We start from the raw sequence: 23,612 nt of genomic DNA on the forward strand, positions 1-23,612 counted from the left end.
GGAAGACCATGAAGAGGGGAAGAGACTAACGAAGAAACAGAAGGAACCAGCCAGATGGAAAGATGCAAACGCAGCTAAAGAAGGTCTGGCAGAAAGAAATGGATCACTAGGTGAGAAGAAAATATGGTGAGAAAAGCACAGGGAAAAGACTGGTGGCAAGAAAAAGTGGAGAACAGCAGTAAAATAGCATAGTCACACACTGGGAATAAGTCACAGTAAATGGGAGGAACCATAGGTTGGAGAAATGACCCAGAGCATAAGAAAAGTACAGTCGGCAGTACAGGTTCTGTTTACACCAGGAGGATTTTTAAACTGATTAATGCAAAGCAGGCAGGACAGAAAAGGGATTGGAAAAAAACGCAAGCACCTGGCAGGTGACATCTTTTCAAAAATCCATGGACTAATAGGCATAAAATCTTGAACACTTATTCATGCAGCAGCCTATTCCACTAATATCAGGGATTTGGCAACAGATTAGGTCCCGTTCCTTGACTGCTGAAGCGGTTTAATTTGAGATCGTAACAAGGTAAGATACAAACTCTGACTTTTCTCCTCCGAAAGAAATCGTGGCAACCAGCGATACTATTGTGCTTTGTTGTTGCATAATTGTTAAAGAAATGCTTTCCGATGCCCTGTGAGAGGGGGTACTATCTCGAAAGCTCAAAGGGATTGTTCATTTGATCACTAAGCACAGTGTTATTCCAACCACTCATGAACGCAGAGAATGCCTCTATTCTTATGTGCCCCTGAGAGTTGAGATCATCTGAGATATGTCGCCTATCACATATAAAGGCCGAGGTAGAACTGCTGGCAGGACATTTTAAGTGAAGGATTTTCACAGACCTGGAATTTTTCTTCTGCACTTTCAGACAACAGTTGAATTTGCTTACCACCAGGCTAATTTAGAAGGCGTAAGTGTACAAGCAAACCTTTACTCAAGGATTTCAAGCTTGAGAGCTTGTGTGTTGAATGATGAAGCAGGTTTAAGGATAACAAAATAGATACAGATGTGTTTCTAATCCCAGATCCATCTGTCTCTCCCCAAAGCCACAGGCAAAAACCTGTAAGTGCATTTGATCCAAAACTCTTAGGGCAAGCAGATACTAACATACGAGACCAAAAAAACCCCAAAAAACCAAAAAACCAAAAAAAACCCCAAACAACCCAAACCACTCCAAAACACAAGGAAAACCCCTACACTCAAAACCCACTCAGTAGACTAAAAAGCTGCACACAAAGATAAAGCAATTAGCAAAGAACAAGGTTACTCCATGCTGTTCTCTCCTACCATCTCCTAAGAATATGTATGATTTTTTATTTCTGACTGCTTAAAATTTGTTTTAGAATATTCCATTCAAGTCACTAAGATAGTCTTGTGATGCACTTTAACGATTCTTGAATTGTTTTGTTGAAAACATTGTTTACCAGTAATCTCAAAAATAAAATGCCCAGCCTCTTACCCATACATGTTAGTAAAAACAAAACAAAACAAACAAACTAAAAAAACCAAAAAAAACCCCAAACCATCTCTGATCCATGCCACTTTAGCACAAGCAGCATATAGGCAAGAACTTGAATCGGTACTATGTGCTAAAAATCTACAGAAGACGGATGTGCTTTCCAACTTACGCTTGAGAGAGTCAACAAAATTGCCTGTGCGTCTCCACTGTGTGCAAGTTACTGTTCTCTGAATTAACACACAAACCAGCCTAGACCCCACTAGGACTTAAACAGATGCATCTACAGCACACGAAAGGATATAAATATGCCTTAGCAAATTCCTCCCCCTAATCTGAGTTGTACTACTTTTTTTTTCCCCCTCCATGGAAAACACAGCTTACTAGCATGATTCCTTATTTTTGTGTATAAGTAATATCCTTAAAAATAAATGCACTATTGTAATCACAGCATTTTAAGGAGGTCTGAGGGATTCTAAAAAACCTACAGTTCATGCAAATAAACTGCAATTTTCAGAAAGATGTGACCTCATTAAAAGTATTTTACAACAAAGAAATGTTAGGATATTTCACTCAGATGAAAATGTCATTATTTTGCAGAGATACTTTTTCTTTTAACACTTCAGGTCAAAAAAAATTACGCCTTTCCAACATTCTGACTGAGAACCTCTAAGTCAAACGTCTTTTTATTATGTAATTAAAAAAAACAAATAAAACACCTAAATAAAACCATCATAAGGATCAAATATTTCTGTACTTCGTCAGTTAAAAGAAATCTCTTAAATTAAAGGGGTTATATTTTTATTTAGATCAGAATATTTGAATTATGAATCTGGCCCTTAAAATATAGGTCTTTATGTTGCAGTGCTGCATCACAACTATGTCAACATAAGCAGACTAATACAGACGGTGGAGAAAATGCTCTCATTTTAAATAGCTCCCTGTGTCCATCTAGCTTATATTCAGCCTTTTCCCACACTTCATTCCTGATAAAGAACATGATTATGATACTCTGAAAAACACAGGGCGCTGACTAGAAAAGTCAGATATTTGTATATGTCAGGAATGATTTATTACAAAGAGGTCGGGAGTCATGGTGACTAGCAGTGTGCGATCTTGAGTAACACGCTGATTTCAAGACATTCACTTCTGTTTTCTTGAGGGGGCAGCCCCGCATGCTTTCTTTTTCTTATTTTCTTTTTATTGGAAGCTTGAAAATAACTTGCAAGAACATTCAGACTCAGAAATTTTGTAATGGGTAACTTAACTTTAGGTAGTGCTAAAATGGTCCTTTTACAAGAGAACTAAGAAAATACATTAAAAAAAGCCTTGTATTTTCACTGCAGGAAACATTTGTAATCAGCACATATGTTAAGAAAAAGTGGGTGGGAGAAATGTAACTCAGAAACTAGAAAAACATTTTTCACCCCTTATAATTATTTAGAACGGGAAGAAAAATTACAAGTCAATATAAAAAGACTGTTGATAGGAAGGGCTGGAGAGAGAAATAACTTCAATGTCTGCTTTCAGGGAGAAGTGAGCAGCAGAACTATATTGGTACAGGTATAATATTGTAGCTGTAACTGTCCAGGGCAGAAATAGCAAGTAGAGAGGAGTAGAGTAATTGTGCTGTTGTGCTGCCGCTACTGAGTTTTCCGAAGCAGAACTGGCTTCACCCTGAAACTGCAGTTCATCTGCAAAAACTAGAGCAATTTGATTTTTGCACTACAGTTAGACAGCAACAAACTCCTTGGTGCATAAGTAGTTTGCCTGGCAGACGAAGTACTTACTCTGCGAAATAGGAATCGGCTCTGATGGGTGCAGAGCAACTTTCTTACAGTCTTCCCGTTACATTTACAGATAAATAGGCCTAGCAAGGTCCTAGTCCTCGACCAGGTGCTTCTCCAGTATGAATAACAACTGAAATAATGCTAGAAATGAGTCTGCACTTGGATTATGGTACTTTAGTAATAGGGGGGGGGGGCGGGGAAGTGAAGTGCACCATGAAAATACTTACAGCAGTTAAAAAGGAAAAAGAAAAATCCCAAGCATGCATGCATTTAAAAGTCTCACCTCCTGGGCTTCTCACTTTCAGAAAATCCTGTTAATTAGGTTCAGTCTCACTGATGGCTCCAATCCATGTCCTGAAAACAGGACACTAAATACAAATTACTACAATCCGGTGAGCATTGATTTTGAAATAGAAGTCAGATTTATTGTTGCTGGCATATGGAAACAGAGGTAACATATCTCTGCTGGAGCCCAGGGGGATTTGTCACAGAGAGAAAAGAGGAAAACAGTTATTTTGCCCCATCTTCTGATTCTCACTTTAAGCCCAAATCCACCAAAATTTCTATGCCAAATTCTGGATAGTATTTCAAAGTGTTAAAGCATATTACTAATTCTGCTGAAGCCTAGGAAAGTTCCTCTGTTTAGTTTCATTTATCATTGTCCCTTTGTAGGCTGTGCAGTTCACGATGATGTTGGCAGCCACTGATCCCTCACAGCAAGGATGGAGTAATGTGGTAGAAAAAGAAGAGGGAAGCTTCATTTTTTCAGGGGTCTTGATAGTTTTTGGTTGAGAGTTTTGTTTCAGCATGGATCTTGAAACAAATTTGCTTTCAGATCTTCATATCAGAATTATATTTTGAAACACAGCAGTAAAATTATTTCAAGAAATTTTGGCAAATAAACTGAAATAAGTAAGCTTTCAGGCAGGTGTCCAGCCATCTCCAGGAAAGCAGGGCTAGGGGTGGAGAATGTGCTGGATTTGACTGGGATCGTGTTAGTTTTCTTCACAGTAGCTAGTATGGGGCTATGTTTTGGATTTGTACTAAAACCAGTGTTGATAACACAGGGATGCTTTCGTTACTGCTGAGCAGTGCTTACACAGAGTCAAGGCCTTTTCTGCGTCTCACCCCACCCCACCAGCGAGCAGGCTGGGGGTGCACAAGAAGCTGGGAGGGGACACGGCTGGGACAGCTGACCCCAGCTGACCAAAGGGACATCCCACACCATATGATGTCATGCTCAGCATAGAAAGCTGGGGGAAGGAGGAGGAAGGGGGAGATGTTTGGAGTGATGGCTTTTGTCTTCCCAAGTAACCATTACACATGATGGAGCCCTGCTTTCCTGGAGATGGCTGAACACCTGCCTGCCTATGGGAAGCAGGGAATTAATTCCTTGTATTCCTTTGCTTGTGTGAGTGGCTTTTGCTTTACCTATGAAACTGTCTTTATCTCAGCCCACGAGTTTTCTCACTTTTACTGTTCCAATTCTCTCCCCCATCCCACCGGGGGGGGGGGGGGAAGTGAGCAAGTGGCTGTGTGGTGCTTAGTTGCTGGATGGAGTTAAACCAGCACAATATCTAATGCTGAGCAGGGGATTCAGACTGAAATTAGGCTTGTTGTATAATTGGTATCCACACACCTTAAGTTTTCCATTTCATCCTATTTTGCAATAGATTTCCTATGATGACAAATGCAAAAGGCATGTGATACCATGGCAATAAAATCTGGAGACCAAACAAAGGTGTCTGGTGGTCATTTTAAGGATGGCCCGTTTATATACGAGATTGAACATGACACACAAAACAAAGGACAGCCTGAAAGAAAGTAAAAGGTGACAGAGTAATGCCGCTAATGTGGCAAAGTCCTGCTCATGCCACAACCTTACCTTACAAAAACTAAATACTGGGACATTTTAGACCTGATGAATAGGTGAAGCAAAAGGAGGCGAAAACGTATCATGTCTAGAACTAATCCCGCCCGGAAAGGCTTTGCAAAAAATTCAGTCCACTCACAACAATAAATATTAGTATTTAAAACTTAGCCTTTCAACAATTCAAGAATAAAATTCTCTACTTGCCCCATTTGACTTTGGGCTGCAAGGCATCTACAGACAAGAAAATGGAAATGTCTTTCTGCCTGAAGCTGCCTCAGCAGCGTGCAGGATGCCTGATGCGAAAGATGGCTTCCCCAAGCCTGCTAGCCGAGCCGAGGACTTCACGTACCACGGACCTAAGATCTGCATCTTCCTTGGTAGCAACTCAGGCCTAACCACTGCGTAGCTCTTCGAAATCAGTAGAGTTACTGCGTGGAAAAAGCAGGAGGTCCCGTGTGGATAAATCAAGGCAAATAGAGTCACCACATCCTGATAAACATTCAGGGAAGCCCACTTATTTCAAGGAAGGAATAGTTTGTCAAATGTTAAGTATCTATTTCAGAAGCATCAATATTTTCTTTTTGTCTCCATTGAGTTCAGTGAAACAAAGTCTATTTACGGTAACATCATGCGGTGGCTTAGTTAGGTGTCCAAAACCCATCGCTTTTGTTTCAAGAGCATATTCAATCACTTTTCCACAAGCAAAAGTTAAAAAGAAAATCCTATTACAGATCTTTCAGAACAGAAATGAGAACTCTTGTGAATTTCTTTTATCTGTAGCCAGTTTCTGTTGAAGTCACTCGAGATAAACAGAGATTTAGAAGTATTTTTTCCATACATGTGTTTGTTTAAACAACCGAGTTTAGTCTTTAAAATACTGATTTCTGCTGCAGTCCTCCTTGTCAGCTCTACCAGGGACATTATTAGTTTTCCATGGTTAATATCACGCAGAGCAGAAATTTTAAGATGCTACAGCAAGAAGGCTCAAAAAGGAAAAAAAAAATTACGATGGGCAACAGCTACTAAAAATCACTCAGACTAATTTAAAGTTCCTGTTTTGATAGAGATACTTTGTATCCAGTAGAAAAATGGTTCCTTCTAATTAAGTGGGAATATTAAAAGACCTAGAGTAAGCCAAGCTTTTCATTGGCAACAGGGAAGGGAAGCATAGGGAAGGCTCTAGAGAGGGAGCCTGCTCTGAACAGCACTGAAAATAAAGAACAGCATTATCATGGCTGTTCTCTGCTCCCCGCAAGGCTTGTAAGCGACTGCAGTCTTGTCGCCACCAGGATGTTTCTGTACAAGTACCAGTGTGTGCACACCAGTAAATACTAGTCCTTTTCACTTCTATTTTCCTCATCAAAAATAGATACCTCAGATGTGCATTTCTGCTCTGTGCCTCCTTGTCAGCACTTAAAGGGACACTGTCACGCCCATAAAACTGAACTATTGCACAAGTGCTGCCAAGCCGAGTATTTTAAGGAGTTAAGCCAAACCACAGTCAGCCTTGTTGAACAAATGCATAACAGAAAGCCATAGCATCCAGTATGGGTTGGATGTGCTGCCTGACACGGTACTGAAGCCCTGTAGTTTCACAGAGCTCCAGGGTACAAAGATGGGAGTGCCAAGGGGAAGACAAGAGATGCCAACTCCTGCAAATTTTCATTCACTCATTCAAAAGCTCTGCGTTCCTTCTTGCTTTCACTCTTCACCATTAGATTCATAATCAGTCTTGTGGACGCAGTTGCAAATGTCATACATTAGGCTGAAGAATAAGTTAGATTAACTCAGCACAGAAATAAAAATATTTTGTCAGGGTCACCGCCAAAACAGCTTGCGTGGGGTGTTTACAATATGCTGTCATTCTCTACTTTCATAATCCTTTCACGGTGGGCTTACTGCTGCTTGGCTCTCCCTTCCAGAGCTACACCCATCGCATACCAAGACCAACACTTTCGCAGAAGAGCTGCTGCTGGAGAAGAGGACGCAGCTACAACGCCTCTCTCACCACCCTTCCACAGCCTTCAGGCAAACAACTTGAGACTTGAACATAAGAAAATCCACAGCTCTCTTCATACTCCAGCCCACCCCTTTAATGCTGGAAGAACAGGTTGATGGATTTTTGATTTTTGGCAAAACTATAGAGAGTTGAGCTTAAAGTCAATAGAGCTAATTACAATATTGCCAATGAATGAGGCTTAAATGGGGGTGTCAGTGGGAAGAACCACTAGGAAATCCAAGCCAGTATTTCTCAGGCCCATCTGATCCTGACAAGGAATTAAAAGGAATTGAAATTTCCCCCAATCGACAGCACACTGGATGGGAAGCACCAACTTAATACTGACCTACTCTGTTTATGAGGGCAAGATGTTTACCTCTGTATCCCCTTTTTGCCCTGGTTTCTGTCTTATGCATTCAGGTAAGAAAAAATCTGGGTTAGGATCTTTCTCTTACGATGTGTGCTATGAGCAGCCTAATGGAGCCTGGTGATGCAATCAGAGGTAATTATGGGGGCTAGACCATCACCAAAGTGCCTCTTTTTAACCAGGATAACTGACCACTGAAAGCCTGAGGAGAATCCTTTGTTTTTATACAGTTCTTGCAATAGGACATTATTCTGGCTTAAATCAAGTACTATGGATTTGATCCAGGAATTACCCAATGAAATTCCATAATTCTGCTATGCAGGAAGCCAAAGTTGGTAGACTTCCTATTTTATTTTTTTTTAAGACACAACAGGATTATCAGTCTCAGCTGGTGTTTCCATATTCTCCTAATAGATTGTACAAAAACTCATTCTGGTTCTCCTCTAGCCATTGCATTAAAAAGTGAGTCACAGCGTAATTAAACTTTAATGACAACATCTGTTTCAGCTAACACGACAGAAGAGCAGTTTGCCCACAGAGGGCTATTCTGCTTCTTATTTCACTCAAACCAGAACTGAGCATTTATTCAGCCTCAACAAAACTGGAAATGGGACAACAGCAACATCCCAGCTACTTTCCCCAAAATAAGGATCCTTCAGCAGCACTTTTAATTCATTTACAGATAAAATCCTGCCTTAACCAAACTAGATGGTACATAAGGATCAGTGAGGGAGAACACTAAGGACTCTGTTTCTTCTGTGCAAACAGAATACTCCCTTGGGCTGCAGCCTGCTAACAGGACAAAGACGACAAAATACACTGGGAAAGGAGTAACTTTTTTTTCACGGCTAGCTAATTAGCCAAAGGCCTCATATCACCCCGCAGCATGTGACATTAGACCACCCTTAGCCATCCTCACTTTTACAATCAGCTGCAATGTGTGCTCTGGATAACAATAGGATGGTAAATTCCTATTGTGCTTCTCCCCATCTCGCATACAGACTCACTCTTACTGAATAAACAAGGAGAAAAAATTCAGCAGATCCTGTACACTGTATAGCATTAAAATAATGAATAAGTCATTTATTATACTGTTATTGTGCTTATTAATTACAGTCAGCACAGCCCACCAGCCCTGCACTGCTAAAAATACAGCAGGCATCACCAGCTCAGGTCCCTGCCTACGCTAGCGAACCTAGAAACAGCTCCAGTCCCTGTGAAAGGAGGAGAAAAACCCCAAATCTCTGTCATGCATGTAGCCTGCATGTGGTACAGATGAGAAAAAAAGTAAAATCATACCAGATCAGACTTGTTAAAAGCACCTTAAGGGCTTGTGCACTAATTTTGTGGCAAACATCAGTGCCACGCTAAAAGTAATCTTAAAGGTTTAGATGCTGCTGTAGAGCAGTACATTAATTATAATGGCATATTAACTAGTTAGATGTCCAAGAGCTACTGTTACTGTTTAAAGCATCAGATGGCTGCCAGAAAAAAACATGTTTGAATGCTACTGTTAAAAAAAGAAAATCCATAAAGATGAGCCATAACCAAACCAACCACAGAATTAACATCAATATGCAAATATTTATACTTTTAGAAAAAGCTTCAAACCCTAAAATAACAAAAAAATCCCACCGGCTGGCCAACTGCTGCCTCTGAAATCCTGTGGGTCTCTTTCCACCACAGCAGTTCTCTAGTCTTCGGCTTCTCTTGTCCATATGTAAACTGGGCAAGGTTCCCTACACATAGCTTGCAAAAAGCGTTTTATGATACATAAGATCTTGCAAGAACAGAGTTTCAGCCCTACTTCTGAGATCCAACAACTGCACAAAAAATGCCAAGCATTTCTTTGGTAAAATGTAAATCTATTCTTTCCATCTCAGAAAGTTAATCCAGTCTTGCTGTTGTAATTTTGATAAACCAGTGGTCTCTGGATAGAAGCAGGCAGGCCAAGTCTTGCAAGAAACTGGGAAAAGGAGGGAGACAGTGAAGGAAAGTGGAAATATGCGGATAGTTGCAACTACACAATCATTACTTAGCTTATAATGAAAAACTACAGGAGACTAAATTCCCCCATATACCTTTCATGCAAGAGGGAATAACTGCACCGTGGTAATAACATCTACTTTAGGACAATTTGCTGTCTCACCAGATTGATTTTTTCGTGTAAGCTTGCCATTATTTTGCATTAAAGTCATAGCTTGTGTCCCACAATTGATTGTGTTTACAAAGACAGAAGCTTCCCAGTAAGAAGGTCACTGAACTACAATAACCCTCAGCTTTTAGCAAGCTCCTGACATGAACAAATCACCTCCTGATAAAGGCATTGTGCAGCCAGGAGCCGCTAAATGCCTTCCAGCTCTTCCTTTTGCTTTCTGCCCCCTCCCTTTTAAAAAAGAGAATCAAAAAGCAAAAATGGATACAAGAAAAAAGTGAAATCCATACAGATATAACACACAATCCTATATAGTCCCGCCTTGTTAAGTATATTCTGTACAACCACTTGGTAACTTGTAAGAGGTCGACGCTGCTTATTATTTCAGGAGAATGGGCTTTATATACCATCATTAAATCACCAACTGGGGAAAAAAAAGCAAACAATAACTGTATCTGATACACAGAATCCAAAAATTCCTACATGTGGATGTGGTGGGACTGCAGCAACTGCCGCTACCCTTGTCCTACCATGTTAAGGGAGGCCAGCGGTGAGCATGACTACATCTGTCAAACCATTACAGATGGAAATCTTGTTGAGACAGAAGTTTTTCAACCTGCGTAGGGTTATACAAATATCCACAGGACATTCTGCGTGGGACACAGCAGCAGGCATCAGCATAAGCAATGAATCGGGGTCCGTCAGGGTTGCCGTGGAATTGTGCTGAATGTAGAGTTTCTAGCTATATCCCTGAGCTCTGCATACAAAAGATACCTCAGGATGTACCCAGCACTGCAAACAGAAACGGCAGAACGACGGATGGTGCTGTGCCCAGTGTCGCCTTGCCACACTCAGAACAGAGCTTACCTCCTGCTTAAGTGAAAGGGGGGGGGGGGCGGGGGGGGGGGAATGTGGGAAAAGCTCTACAATTCTGATCTTTGGCAAGGGGGCGCGGAGTTCATTGTGCCTTTTTTATAAAAACGAAACACACAAAAAAACCCCACCAAACCCCACCAACAACAAAACCCAACAAGTACAACTCCAGCCACACAGCACAGATCACTGGAAAGCACTAAACCATGCAAAAAACATGGCCACTTCCACAGATACAATTTTAGAACTGATCTACTAGATAGAAATGAAACTTTCCTGTTTGAGAAGATCAAGACTTATTGTATCTTGAAAAGTTAATACACTTGGACTTTTCATTGCTATCAGAAAGAGGAATATGCTGTCAACATATCACAGTTCCCCCAGGGAGAATTTTTCCTTACTTGTAATTTTATGCTAGTTCAGCCCTATAGACAGAAAGTATCAAAAATCTGCATTTCTCCTTCTCCCAGTTAATGCAATCAGGGATTGCACCAAAGGAAGGTCCAGCCCTCCCCGTGAGAATGACAGGCAGTTTGGCCCTCTGCTTCTGCCTCACACTTGTAGAGTATCAATGGATCTAATAAACTTCTGAAAATTATCTCTGGAAGTAAGGTCATCAGTCACCTCCTAATTTATTTCTTTAAATGCATAGCACTCTACCCAGCAACTTTTCTTCTCTCGCTTGGACTGAGATGTCATTCACAATCCTTTTCTGACTACATACTGGTTGCAACAGAGACCATGTTGACTACGTGCAAGTTCAACAGAAGTTTGTAGCAAGCAAGACATTCTAGTTCCACATCACAGATGCATATTCAGTATATCTCAGACAACAGAACTCTGTTGGGTGTCACAAGAAAATCCTTTCAAAGGACAAACAAAACTAACTCTTGTTAATTCAGAATTTCATAGTTATAAATACCATCACTGTACAGACTAGATTTCTTCTCTCCCATATCCTTACCCTTCTGCTCCATTTCTCCACTCTATCCTTGTGTATAAAAAGTTCATTGCTTTTGAGAATGGGCTCTCAAACACAGGACATACCTGACTCGTTTGTTTGTTTAGTAAAGCACCTGGTACAACGTGGCTCCATTGCTGATAAGGACATTTCAGCCATACCCCACTATAAAAATTAATATTAAAGAGAAATGCAAAAAAACCCTCCAGAGTAGCAATTCCCAAATTCAACTCACAAGAAGAGGAAGAAGAAAACCAAGACATTCATGTTGAATCACAAGTGGCCGTCCACAGTAATGGATCAATCTTTACTTGTATTTACAAAGAGTGCTTATTGGGTCTAGCAAACGTGAAAGAGATATCCATACTTGGTTCTTTATCACCACAACATTTTCAATCAATATACTGTGCTTGCCTCCAAAACCGTACCCAGCTGATAGGGACTGCAGAAACCACACTTACCCCGGAAACAACTATTTCCAGAAGAAATATTGCTGCATTCAAACAGCACAGCTCCCTCGGATATCTTCTGTATAACAATCTCTAGTGATTGCATCTATTCCATGCTGTCCACAGTACAGAAGGTTCCCTGCTGCTGATAAATCATATTGTCACCTGCTCCAGGACCACGCTAAGAGACAAGAACAAAGCAAGAGATTTCCGTCTCCTTTCCTAAGGAGCCTTTGACCCGGCGGTGGCCGCCAGGGACTGGCAGTTGCTGCCACCGGGCGGCTCAGGGAAGAGGGACAGCCAGCGTCCTCAGGGGGGCCCCGGCTCCTCTGAGCGCCTGCTGCACGCCCTCCCTCCCACCCAGGCAGAAAAGGCAGCAGAAGTCCAGGGGCGCTGCCCCTCTTTCTCCAGGGGGCTCAGCGGCTGCATCAGGCAGGGATGCCTGTGCTGACCTTTCTGTAGGGGGTGGCATTGTCCAGATATAGCTGGGGAAAGTCATCTTTGCGAAAAATAAATAAATAAGGCACGGAAGACGGCGATCTATGTGAAAAGGGAAGGCTGTGCTGCAGCCGCTCAGAGACCGGAGGCTATTTAAAATTCTTCAGAAGAGGGATTCTAGTCAAAGCTGAAGCTATAAATTAAGCAACTCCTGGTGCATACTTGATGCTCATTATAATTAGCATCACTGGGGAGAAAGAAAGAAGAAAGAAATAAGGGATAGCTTGAAATAGATCAAGCCAGAGGGAGAATAACTGAGCAGGGTCTGCAATCCAACCATTTAAGTCACAGGACAACAAATAACTCACCTAGGGAAAACTGTTTCAAGCTTATCATTTATCCCCTATGAGATGGATCTGAACATCTTAAGAAACTGCCCAGAACTGCAGGGAAAGGGAGGTACATATGGTAGCATCATTCTCAGAGACATAAAACTTGTATCTGCCAAAATTTCCTCCCTGACTCTCAGGGCATCTCACACTAAAGCTGTTTCATTTGCACCTTCAGTCCACTTTGGTTTCCTCACTTGACCAGGGTGAAAAACAAGATTACAGACTCCATTTGCACCATATTTCCTCTTCTTTTTTGCCATTTTGATCTAATCTTAAAAAACCCAAACAAACCAGACTTTCATTTGTGAAGTGGTAAACGGGTTGATACACTATAGTCTGATTGCTTTGGGAGTTGGAAAGAAATTTTCCTTGTGGTGCCAAGTTATCAAAGGTTGATCACTGGCTTATCTTAGATAAGCAGTTCAGTTCACAGATTTGGAACATGGAAATATTTAGCAATTTGTTAGTAAATCATTAGCTTTGAAGAACATGTTGTGCACTGCACATCGACCTTCTTAAATTAGTAAAAGAATTTGTAGTGAGGGTATGGATCACTGGATGGTGAGTTTAACCCTACTTCATGGGTTTTAGTTCCCATTTTTTAAGTTCACAGTCCCCATATGGACCAGACACTTACTAACCCCTGGTTTAGTTCACTGGTACCTGGGGCTAGTGATCAGAATAGAGAAAAGGTTTAAAAGCCTGAGATTTTGTTGGTAGAAAGAGGCAGATGGAGATCTCCTTCCTTTGCTGTCTCCATCCTTCTCACAGAAGGAAAACCAGATAGAACCAAACAGACAAAGGACACAGTTTGAGGTGCACATTACACAGTGCTGTGGGGCTCTATAACCAGAAACACCGGATCTACTGCAAATAACTGGCGGAGCATACGTAGAGGAAATGAGGTAGTAGCCTCACCACTGAATTAGTAAAGTTGAAACCTAGTTCGTAAATCCACTTGTGGATTCTTCAGTTGCTGGCACTATATGATCAGTGTTGGAAACATTCATACCAGAAATTCAGCCTCATGCGTCAATCACACTACATTATCTCATAGAGGAAAGCTAATTTTAAACAAAACCAGTTTAAATGGTCACAAGCATTGTTTCCATATATAGTAAGAGAGACTTAATTATTCATGCTGCATTCCTTTTGTATCTTGAGAGAAAAAAATTCCTTACTGTATTCATAAATAGTTGGCTCATCCAGAAGTTTTTAAGCTAGTCAGCCTTAAAATCCACATGACTTCTGCAGATTTTGGGTTTCTACTCCAAAACATAATGGAGCTAAATACCACATCAACTGATAAACTTTCAGCCTTGCCCTCACCTCTCCTGCATTAATGTTAGATTACTGCATTTTTTATTGGAGTTCTACTAGCATAAAATTAACATAAAGTTGGAATAATAAGGTTTCCCTGGCTCTTTTCAGAATCTTAATGCAGAATAAAAGGCCAAATACAGCTTTCCAATCAAATAATAAAACTACCAGCAAAACCTACAGGGAAAGGGGGGAAGGAATTCACAGAAAACTATCAAGAGGAGCTCATCTAAAATCTAGGCTTCCAAGTATCCTCAAAGGTCGTCTAGTCTATCCTTCTGCCACAAGTTGAACTACATTACATCAGTTTAGACAGCTACTTGTCTAACCTGTTTTAATGGCCCTCAATGATAAATCTCCACACTTTCCAGATGATGCATCCCAGTGTTTTAGTATTTGTTTTAGGATTCCCCTTCCCAATATTTAATCAAATCTTTCTTTCTGCAATTTAAAGAACTCACTGCTGTCCTAGCCATCATGGACAGAGAAAAGTTTATTTTCGCTCTTACTGCATACATCTTTAATTCTGTTGAAGACTTGCATTCAGTCTTTCTTCTCTGTGGTAACTGACCGCAAATCTTTCTTCAGAGATGATTTCTTTTAAACCTTTGATCCCTCTTTGTTTTCTTCTTTGTCCTTTCCTCCATCTTTCCAGGTCTCTGTGGAACTGTATGGCCCTCACCCAGATGCCATACACCAACATGAAGTAGATCACAAGGACTTTGTGGGAATTCTTTTCTGAACTAACAGATCAAATAACATTTTCCAGTTGTCTTGAGTAACTCACCAAATACTTCATTATCCTCTGAAGACTGCTGTGTTAGTCTGGCTCCTTTCGGACTCTCTTTAGCTGCTTTCGGACTCTCTTTAGCTGCTTCCTCCACCTTGGTTTCAGCATTCTGTAAAACAAGCATTTCTTCAGATAAGGTTATCAAGCATAAACATTCTTCAAGCTTCTTAATTACGCACACATTACGTTCTTATTGAATATGGAAACATTAACACAGAGGGGTTTGGTATCTTTACTATTTCTCTCATATGTATGTATTTATACACACGTGGTTTTGCAAAATATTGAGGAAAAATACTCTCAGAAAACACCTTTTTTTTTTTTTTTGAGTCTGTTTTAATATGACTAGAGGACATAACATGGAGGACTACAGAAGACATCTAAATAAGAGGGCCATCTTAAAAACTGTGACAGACTTGTAAGTTTCCACCTTTCCTCCTCATATTTCATTTTCTTTCTATTGCCATCTTCCATTGTTGACTTAGGGAACCAAGAGATCAGAAGATAGTGCACAAATATTTCTCCTTACAGAGCAAAGGTAAGTGAGCTAGAGAGAGCTACTATTGCTTAGAAGCAGCCATCTTCAAGCCTTTAACCAATTTATGTACTGTTTAAAGCACAAGTACTTATCTATTTCTCAAACAAATCTGCCAGTTAGCTACCTGGTGTTGGACTGGGCCCAGAGATAAGTCAACAGCTTCTCAGCACTTAAACTGACAGAAGTCAAAGCATTTCATTCCCTAGCTAGAAAACACTGAAGAACACATAACATGTGAAGCACTGAGTTTTAAATATTTATATTGCTACTAAAGAAAAAGTAACTCATGTTTTCAAAGTGTTTTACTTTGGTACTCAAGAGAAATGTATATGCATGCTTGCAGCAATGCAGACAATGAACTTCATATGCAGTCAACTGTTGAACGATGGATATGACATGACTGATGCAATATTAAATATTACTGGAAAAAGCTGACTAAAAGTTGAGGAAGGGAAAAAAAAAGAGAAATGTAGTATGCCTATGCTTTTTAAAGGACAGATATTGCTCTATTCAAGTACATGCTCATTCAGAAGATTTTCTGTGGTTTTGGAGAAGTTACCTTTGTACAATTTCTAAATTCTGACTTATATTTTGAAAATGCTGCTATACAATCTGTCCATGAAAATTACCAGTTCTGCCCTCAGAAATGTACCACACTTCCAAACTCTAAGTGGTCTCTTATTTCCCGTTATTAATAACCACACAGAAGATATAAGGAGACAGGTAAACTAAGTCTGTCAACCTCCATATAGAACACAGGAGTACAAACTTAGGGCACGTAAACTCAAGAGACTTTGAAGTAAGACAGCAAGCTTTGTCAGGAAAAAAAAGACAGACAGACCTAGGAAGCCTACTGGTGTCACACAGCAGCAGGCAAGAATTAGAGAAAGCAGAGAGAACAGGAAAGGGGAAACTATACTTCAGAGGAAGAAACACCTGCAGAAAAGAAAGGATTCTGCACGCCCTCAAGGCACCAACCTGAGCCTCCCACACAGAAACCCCATCCACTATGTATCTCTCAAAGCTGAGGAGACACTCAGTTTTAGCAGATGCTCACCTCAGTCTGGGTTAACTAGCGTCCCTCGGGAAGATGCAGGGACCCAGTCAGAAACTAGCAGTGGCTACACTGGGAGATAACTTGCTTTGGGCAAACAACTTTGTGATCAGCACAAATACATGAGCCCTGTCCCCACAGGTATCATTCATAAGTTGGGGAGCCACCCAGTTTGCAATGCACTAGGTGCTGTCCACACACACAAGGGACACGTGCCAAGGTACGCAGCATCGGCACTGGTTTACAGAACCACTTGCATGTAGAGGCCTCTGATTCAGTAAGCTGCAGATTGAAGGTGGGTTCTCCATCCTATTTTAGCTGCTCGATAGGGAGCAGCAACTCAACTACCTCCTCTTTGCAGAAAGAGATGGAAAACAGCCTTCAACTCTGAAAAAAGTAGAAGACGACATCTGCTACAGCAGAGTGAGCCAATCCCAAAGCAAAAAAACACTAAAAATTGTGCCATCATGGATGAGACAAAATTCATACAATTATATGATCAAACCAAGTTCAGGGCTTTACTAGATGAAGGGGACAGCTGAACTCCTCATCAGACCTATTGCTCTAGGCTTTGTAAAGATAGTGCTTGTTAGCTCCGTTTTCAAATGTATTCCATTGTATTTACTGTATGGTAAAGCTGGTGGTGCAGGAGGAGAGGGATTGCTGTTCCCATGCTCTTGCTTCTCTTGGGAAATGACTGAAAGAGTCTGAAAGCTCTGCAAGGCATCAAGAGCGGCAGCAACAAAACACTACCCAACAGATACTCAGAGGTGTCTACAAAATGAGTTGTCACTCCAAGTTCTTACCAGGGAGATGTTCGCATCCCTTACTTTAAAAACTCGGTTTTGGCAGTCTCAGAGAAATTGGAAAGACTGAGCCCTGAAATATTTTGGTTCGAGTTAAATCACTGGGGAGAACTAAACAGCAGCTGTGCTGTCTGCTCCCTGGATAAGCCGCAATGTTGGTGTTGACAGATGTCAGCTCCAAGATGTCGACAGGAAAGTTGTGTGATATATCAGTCTAAAACATGACAGTGCATGGTTGGATGTAAATGTGCTTGGCATGGCTTCTTACACAAAACATAAACTCTAAAAAGATTTCTTTTGCTTTATTATTTTCAGTAAAAAATTTATATGACACATTATTACTGGCATATCTAATATTCATATTACCAAAAACAATAGGAAAAAAATCACTGCAAAAGAACAATCGATGATCCAGATGCTCTAAAACAAGTTATATTATAAAACAGCATTTTAAAAGACAAGATCTAGTCAGTTGCTTAATTCTTTCTTCCAGTGTCCTAAAAATTCTTAAGTGTCTCTATCAACGAACAGAAAAAGTGCAAACACATTCCCTTACACTGCCTGTGCCAAGAGTGATTCTTTACCTACAGTTACAAAGTGCTTGCGGTTGGTTATAAAATAAAGGCCCTTTGTACATAACACAGTAAATGTAATTCTATCTAGCTCTTACTTTCAGGTTGAGCACTCAATGCAATTTCAGAAGTGATGGGCAAAATAGGTTTATTTTACAGTATCAGTTCCCAAGAACTATAGATTACACCTGATTTTAGCATGAAGTAAATACTATATAAGCCTAAGTTCACAAAAAAAAAAAAAAAAATCACTCACTCTCCCCAAAAGCATCTCTTCAACCACCACAAAAATTAGCATTAAACTGGAATTCAAATCAAGTTTATTGAGATGAGATGGGCATCCTCAGTGTGCTTAGACCCTTCTCTGAACTAAGGCCTCCAACCTGTACTTCAGAAAAAGTGAGGAGGACATGCCCCGTTCTGCAGGTGTTCTGACATCGGGAGAGAAACCACAGAGCACCAAGATGACTACCAAAGCAGACTGGAGTTGCATTTCTTACATGAATCGGACCACTCGTGTTCCAAAATACCATAAAACACCTAAGTAGCTAGCCCAGCATCTACTGCATCATAACAGCTGGTTACAGCCTAGAAATATGTCTATCGTTCTATAAAACAGTTACAAAATAAGATGTGCATATATACTGCAACCGTGTATATGTGAATATGTACATGTACGGCTGCTCTTGACTCAGCCCTGATAAAAATTAGAAATTGCATTATAATCTGCCACAGTTTTACAAGACATTTTTGGCCCAGCTTCCCACTGTAGCTACTCACCAATGCCTTGTCACTCAGTCTGCTTGTTTTCCCATTATCCACCAAGTGAACACCACAGTCTCCATATTATACAACATTTTAAAATTTTGATAAGTAAATATACATACAACAGGTAGCTATCAAAATATTTGCAACAAACAAATAGCAATATCAAAAATCATGTTTTGGCTATATATACACCCGTTTGTGCAAGAAACAAGGTTTTTTTGTATTTTGCTGCTATTAGTGCCCATTTAGATGATCTTAACCTAAATGGGAAATGATAAGAAATGCTGAGTTACAATGACCTGTGTTCTGCAAGCACTACAATAAAAGACCAGGCTAAGAGGTGCAGTGAAGCGTATTACATTTACTGAAGCAGGTATTTTTTCAAGAAAGCACAGGACTCAGAAATGGAAAGTTGTACTCTGGAGTATTCAAGCCAGCTTCTTAACTACCTTGCCAGTTTTCCATACTTGTTAGGAAGGGCTTGTTTCTTCTCCTTTAACCATAAAGCTGTTACTCAATTACTTCATTTTGCAAAGGAAAGACACACAGAAAAGCTAAAACTTCTCATCAGAAACCAAACCATTACTGAAGAAGCATTAGCGTTATATCTAAAAGAGAACTAAAGAAATTCAATTTGAAGCAGAGATTTGTATTGTCTGTGCTCTCATTCCCGCCTTTTACAATCTATTCTGTTTTCTTATTATGTACTTAGCTAGCATATGTTTAGCTCCATCCCAACGGCACAAATAAAAACAGAGTGAAGTTTCCTTTATTTTCAGAAAAGTAGCACACTGACATCAACAGTTCTAAACACAGCGAGACACCACAGACCATGACTACACAAACGGCTGCTTGGGCAGCACGGCCATTTCTCCAGTTCCTTCTCTCATTCATTCCTTCCTGTCCATAGCACGTTACCTTCCCTGCACTTAATCACTTAACTCCACAAGACCTGGCAGAACTGCGGGCATGGTGAAACACTCGATTCCTCCTCTACACTGGATTTACAAAATTAAGATAAACAACAGATGCCACCTCAAAAGACAGACAAGAGTTTCTAGTGGATAAAACCAGATTTGACTGGCAATAAGCCTCCATTCTGGAAGAACAGAAAAAGGGTAAATTGTTGCAGGCAATAACAATCTTAATAATCTAAACTGTATCCATAGCAGTAGATCAGGCAACTCCAGACTTAGCTGAAGAACTCAGCAAATCGTTCCTGATCTTCCACTTTTGCAGTGATATTCACACGAATTCTATCATGCAAAGCTGGTTTTCATTTAACATTCACATAATGTATGTATGATGTCCAGGTTATAGTACACCTTTAGGACATTAAATACGTTGCCTCTTCCCAACACCACTAACTGATATTCCACAGAGTTCCAAGGAAATAAAAAGAAAAATCTTTAAATCATGGATGTAGGCTCCTTCAAAAATGTGACAGTAACATGACTGAGAGAGACGTATCTAAGTCTGTCAAACACACGAACATTCCTCTAAATGCCAAATACTGCTGCAATCAGCAGGACAGGATACAAATCATTCTTAACGGGGATAATTTTCTTTGTCACTTTTGCCTTGTGCTCTGCATCCCCAGGTTAAGGACTAACAACACTGCTACCATGAAAGTTGGAGAAGTTCCTTGTTATTTTCTTCTCCAGTCTCAAAGTTCTTGGCTCCTGTCCATTGTGAGGAATTTTACAGGCACAGCTTAACACAACCGAAGAGATGCTGTGGACAACCTTTAATAGCAGCAAGAATTCGTGGAACGGCAGTTGGCCCCCTGCAGGTGGGCAGAGATCTCCTGGACCTGCATTAACGAGTACGTTCAAACATCTTCCTGAACTCACTCATTAATTCTTCTTAACTGTGGAGACTTTCCAACCCCCTTTCCATTAATATAGAAACTCATACACATACTAGCAAACATCAGGCTTCTTGCACAGAATGTGAATGGTGAATTTTAACGTTGCCATACCGGCTAATTCATACTCCCCCGAGCAAGGCTACTGCCATCATTCAGAACAGGGTTACGCCAGACTGAGGCTGGGCTCATGTTATCTCTACAGCTTCAAGCCCTTGAAAATGTTGCAGGAACTCCTGCATCAGTTCCTTCTTCAGTCCCCACCAGTCATGAAAAGGATTCAAATTTTCCTATTAATTTTGAGATAAATAAAATAACTTTTTTAAACAGCAAGCTAATCACAATCGTTATCTCCAGTTTTCTAGTATACCTTATATTCTCAGTTTAATTTTCACTTCTACAGATTCTTTACATTCAGTTTCTAAAATGCAATACTCAAAATATCCTCTACTCAATAACTTCTATACAAAGTAATTACTCTTATGTTCCTGTGCATGTGTCAAAGTCTTATTTGAGATATAAGGTAAAAGAATGAAAAAATGACAGAATGATGGAAAGAGAGAGAGCTAGAGTTTTCCAGTTTTCTGTTCCTCTCAGCTCCAACAGTACAGTGCTACTGCTGCTAACGCCACCGATGGAGAATTTCAAAAGAAGCTTCAACAAAAGGATCCCATCACTAACCCCCAAGGCAGGCAAAGGCCCTTTGAATTTAAGATGCCTCAAACACATTATCCGGGTCTTTGAAGAAATGCATTCAGTCTATTTTAAAACCTTAAGGTACTGAGGGGTTGCAGTAAAAACCACTGAATTCCAACTCAAAAATTTGCTACATTCTCCATTACCAGTTCCACACTATTTTCCTATGTTCCTCCCTCTATTTATGAAAGGCATTTAAAAACTACTTCTGTTTGTGGAGAAGCCCTTACAAATTGGGTTAATACAGAGGATATCTTGCCTTTACAGCAATTCTATTTCATTTTGAGAAAAGGTTCCTGACCACACTGGAGTTCTCATATTTTATAACTGAGCTAAAAATCTCTTCAGCTCAGAATGTAAGAGAGAAAGAAAACTCATGGATCCACAGTATGCCGTAAGGTATTCTCCCAGTGCTGAGGAGGGAGGTTCAAGAATGCGATAGGGAGAAAACAAGTGATTACGTTACTGTGTCCATACCCCTGACAGAGGCTAATTGCATTTGGGAGCAAGGTGCTAAAATGGCAGCGTTCATTTGGGAAACCAAAACAAAACAAAGACCAGGACAGACAACCTTCTGCAAGAATCAAGGTTTTCCCATGAATACCGTGAACTGAAAAAATACAACAAACCCAAACTCCTGTACCCTATACATAGGGGCAGAGGGAGAGGAAAAGCTATGTGAGTGACCTGTTACTCTGAAGGTACTCTAAGACACTGCCAGAATCGGGAATTCTCATAAAACTGCAAGGAATTTGCAAAACAAGTTAAGACAAGACACAAAAGTACGCTCCGGGTCAGTATTTTCAATTTGAAGCAAGAATCCTGTCACGTGTCTTTCACTCTGTGCACATTAATCCTGAAACCGTACACAGGAAACCTGAATGTGAATCACACAAAATTCAGACGAGTACGGCCAGAGCTATGACTTGCTATTTCCTCTGCCAGTCCCACCCCGGTCCTGCAGAGCGGGGCAACCACCACCACCTCAGCTGTACAAGCAGCGCAGGAGCACACGCAATACAAAACTGTGCAGAGCAATATAAGGATCAAAAGCACACTTGAGAGCACACTGAGTTTTGACAGCCTCCAAAGCACTTGACCCGAAGCTAACGTTATTAAAGCACATGTGCTGCCTGCTTTGAACCCGGGCGGTTTTCTGTAGTGCCACCGCGAACAGCATCTGGCAGGCACACTGATGGATGCAGCTCTTGACCTAATGAGTCAAAGAGGAACTATAACAACACTCTATGAACAAAACCAAAAACAGGCACTTTGGACATCACGTACAATAGCAATCTCTTTTACAAAAGGTGTTGAAGCAGATTTCCAGAACAGTCTGAAGAACGACAGCTATCAATACTGATGCTTTCATAGCCCACTCATTACCTTTATCCTAGCTAGACTGTTTGCTAATTTACTTTCCCTTGAGCACTCATTTTAGCCCCACGCTGAACAAGTACAAGTATTTCACTCTCTGTTTTTTCAAGAAAAGGATGCGGTTTAAGTCGTAAACACAACGTTGATGCTGCAGCCTTGACTCTCAGCCTATCTCCTTAAGGGCTTCATAAATACATTGAACAAGAGCAGTGTCTAACCCCAGCAGATCAGCAATTTTCAAATGGCACCACCTGAGGTTTTCCTGAAGGGTGGTAATAAAAAAGTGTATAAAAGCAATCCTGTTTCCTTCTGCTAACGAAACCACTTCTATATTCTAGAATATCGATAAAATCTGAAAAGAATTCATATAGACATCTGATACACCAGAAAAATATAAAAAAGGTCATCTGAACATCTGAATACTCCATCTATACTAAAAGCACAACAGAGATGCAAAAACTAGCAACTAGTTACAGAATGATGCACAATAGTTAAAAGGAAAAATAAACCAATAAAACTATGACCATTAAAAAAAGAGTGTGAAATAACAATCCACTAGTCGGGGAGAGAGCATTACAAATATTTTTGGCTTTTTTCAAGCAAATATTATCTTTCAACCTTGTACATTGAACTCATATCGCAGGTTTGAGTTTGGCAGCTGTAATGAATAAAAAGCAAAACGCTTGCCACTGAGATCCTCAGCCTTGAATCCTCCGTAGGGGTCTACACAGGACTGTCTGTGGCAGTAAACCTGTCGATTTGCCCCTTTTAACCACAGGAAGAGAGAAGAGAGGTGGCAGGTCTCTGCGGGGATCACAACGCAGTGGTACAGCACAGCACTCCGCGGCACTACAAACTTGCCTCAAAGCAACGCCCCAAGGATTTCTGCAGGGTGCTGGGCTGCACAGCCGCCTGTGTGCGCTTTTACAGAGCGGCACTGAACAGCAAAGGAAGCAAAGGCACTGAGAGGCCTCTTCAAACCCTTCACTGTGGGCAGCCTAGAAATGGCTGGCCACAAAGGAGTATGTTTGGGAGGCTACCATTGTTCCAAACCACAATTCGGGGCAGAA

The 23,612-nt window shown here is 40.6% G+C and overlaps 1 protein-coding gene across 5 annotated transcripts in view; it reads right to left on the minus strand.

Annotated features, from left to right (window-relative positions):
- MBP (myelin basic protein) overlaps positions 1–23,612 on the minus strand; it is a 123,765-nt gene that overhangs the window by 47,018 nt on the left and 53,135 nt on the right. For all 5 annotated transcript variants that reach the window (XM_082313594.1, XM_082313595.1, XM_082313596.1 and 2 more), the window contains exon 3: positions 14,862–14,973. In XM_082313594.1, coding sequence (XP_082169720.1) covers positions 14,862–14,973 — 112 coding nt within the window. The remainder of the gene's footprint in view (positions 1–14,861; positions 14,974–23,612) is intronic.

Source organism: Platalea leucorodia, assembly GCF_965183815.1.
Source record: "Platalea leucorodia genome assembly, chromosome: 1".
Lineage (NCBI taxonomy): Eukaryota > Metazoa > Chordata > Aves > Pelecaniformes > Threskiornithidae > Platalea > Platalea leucorodia.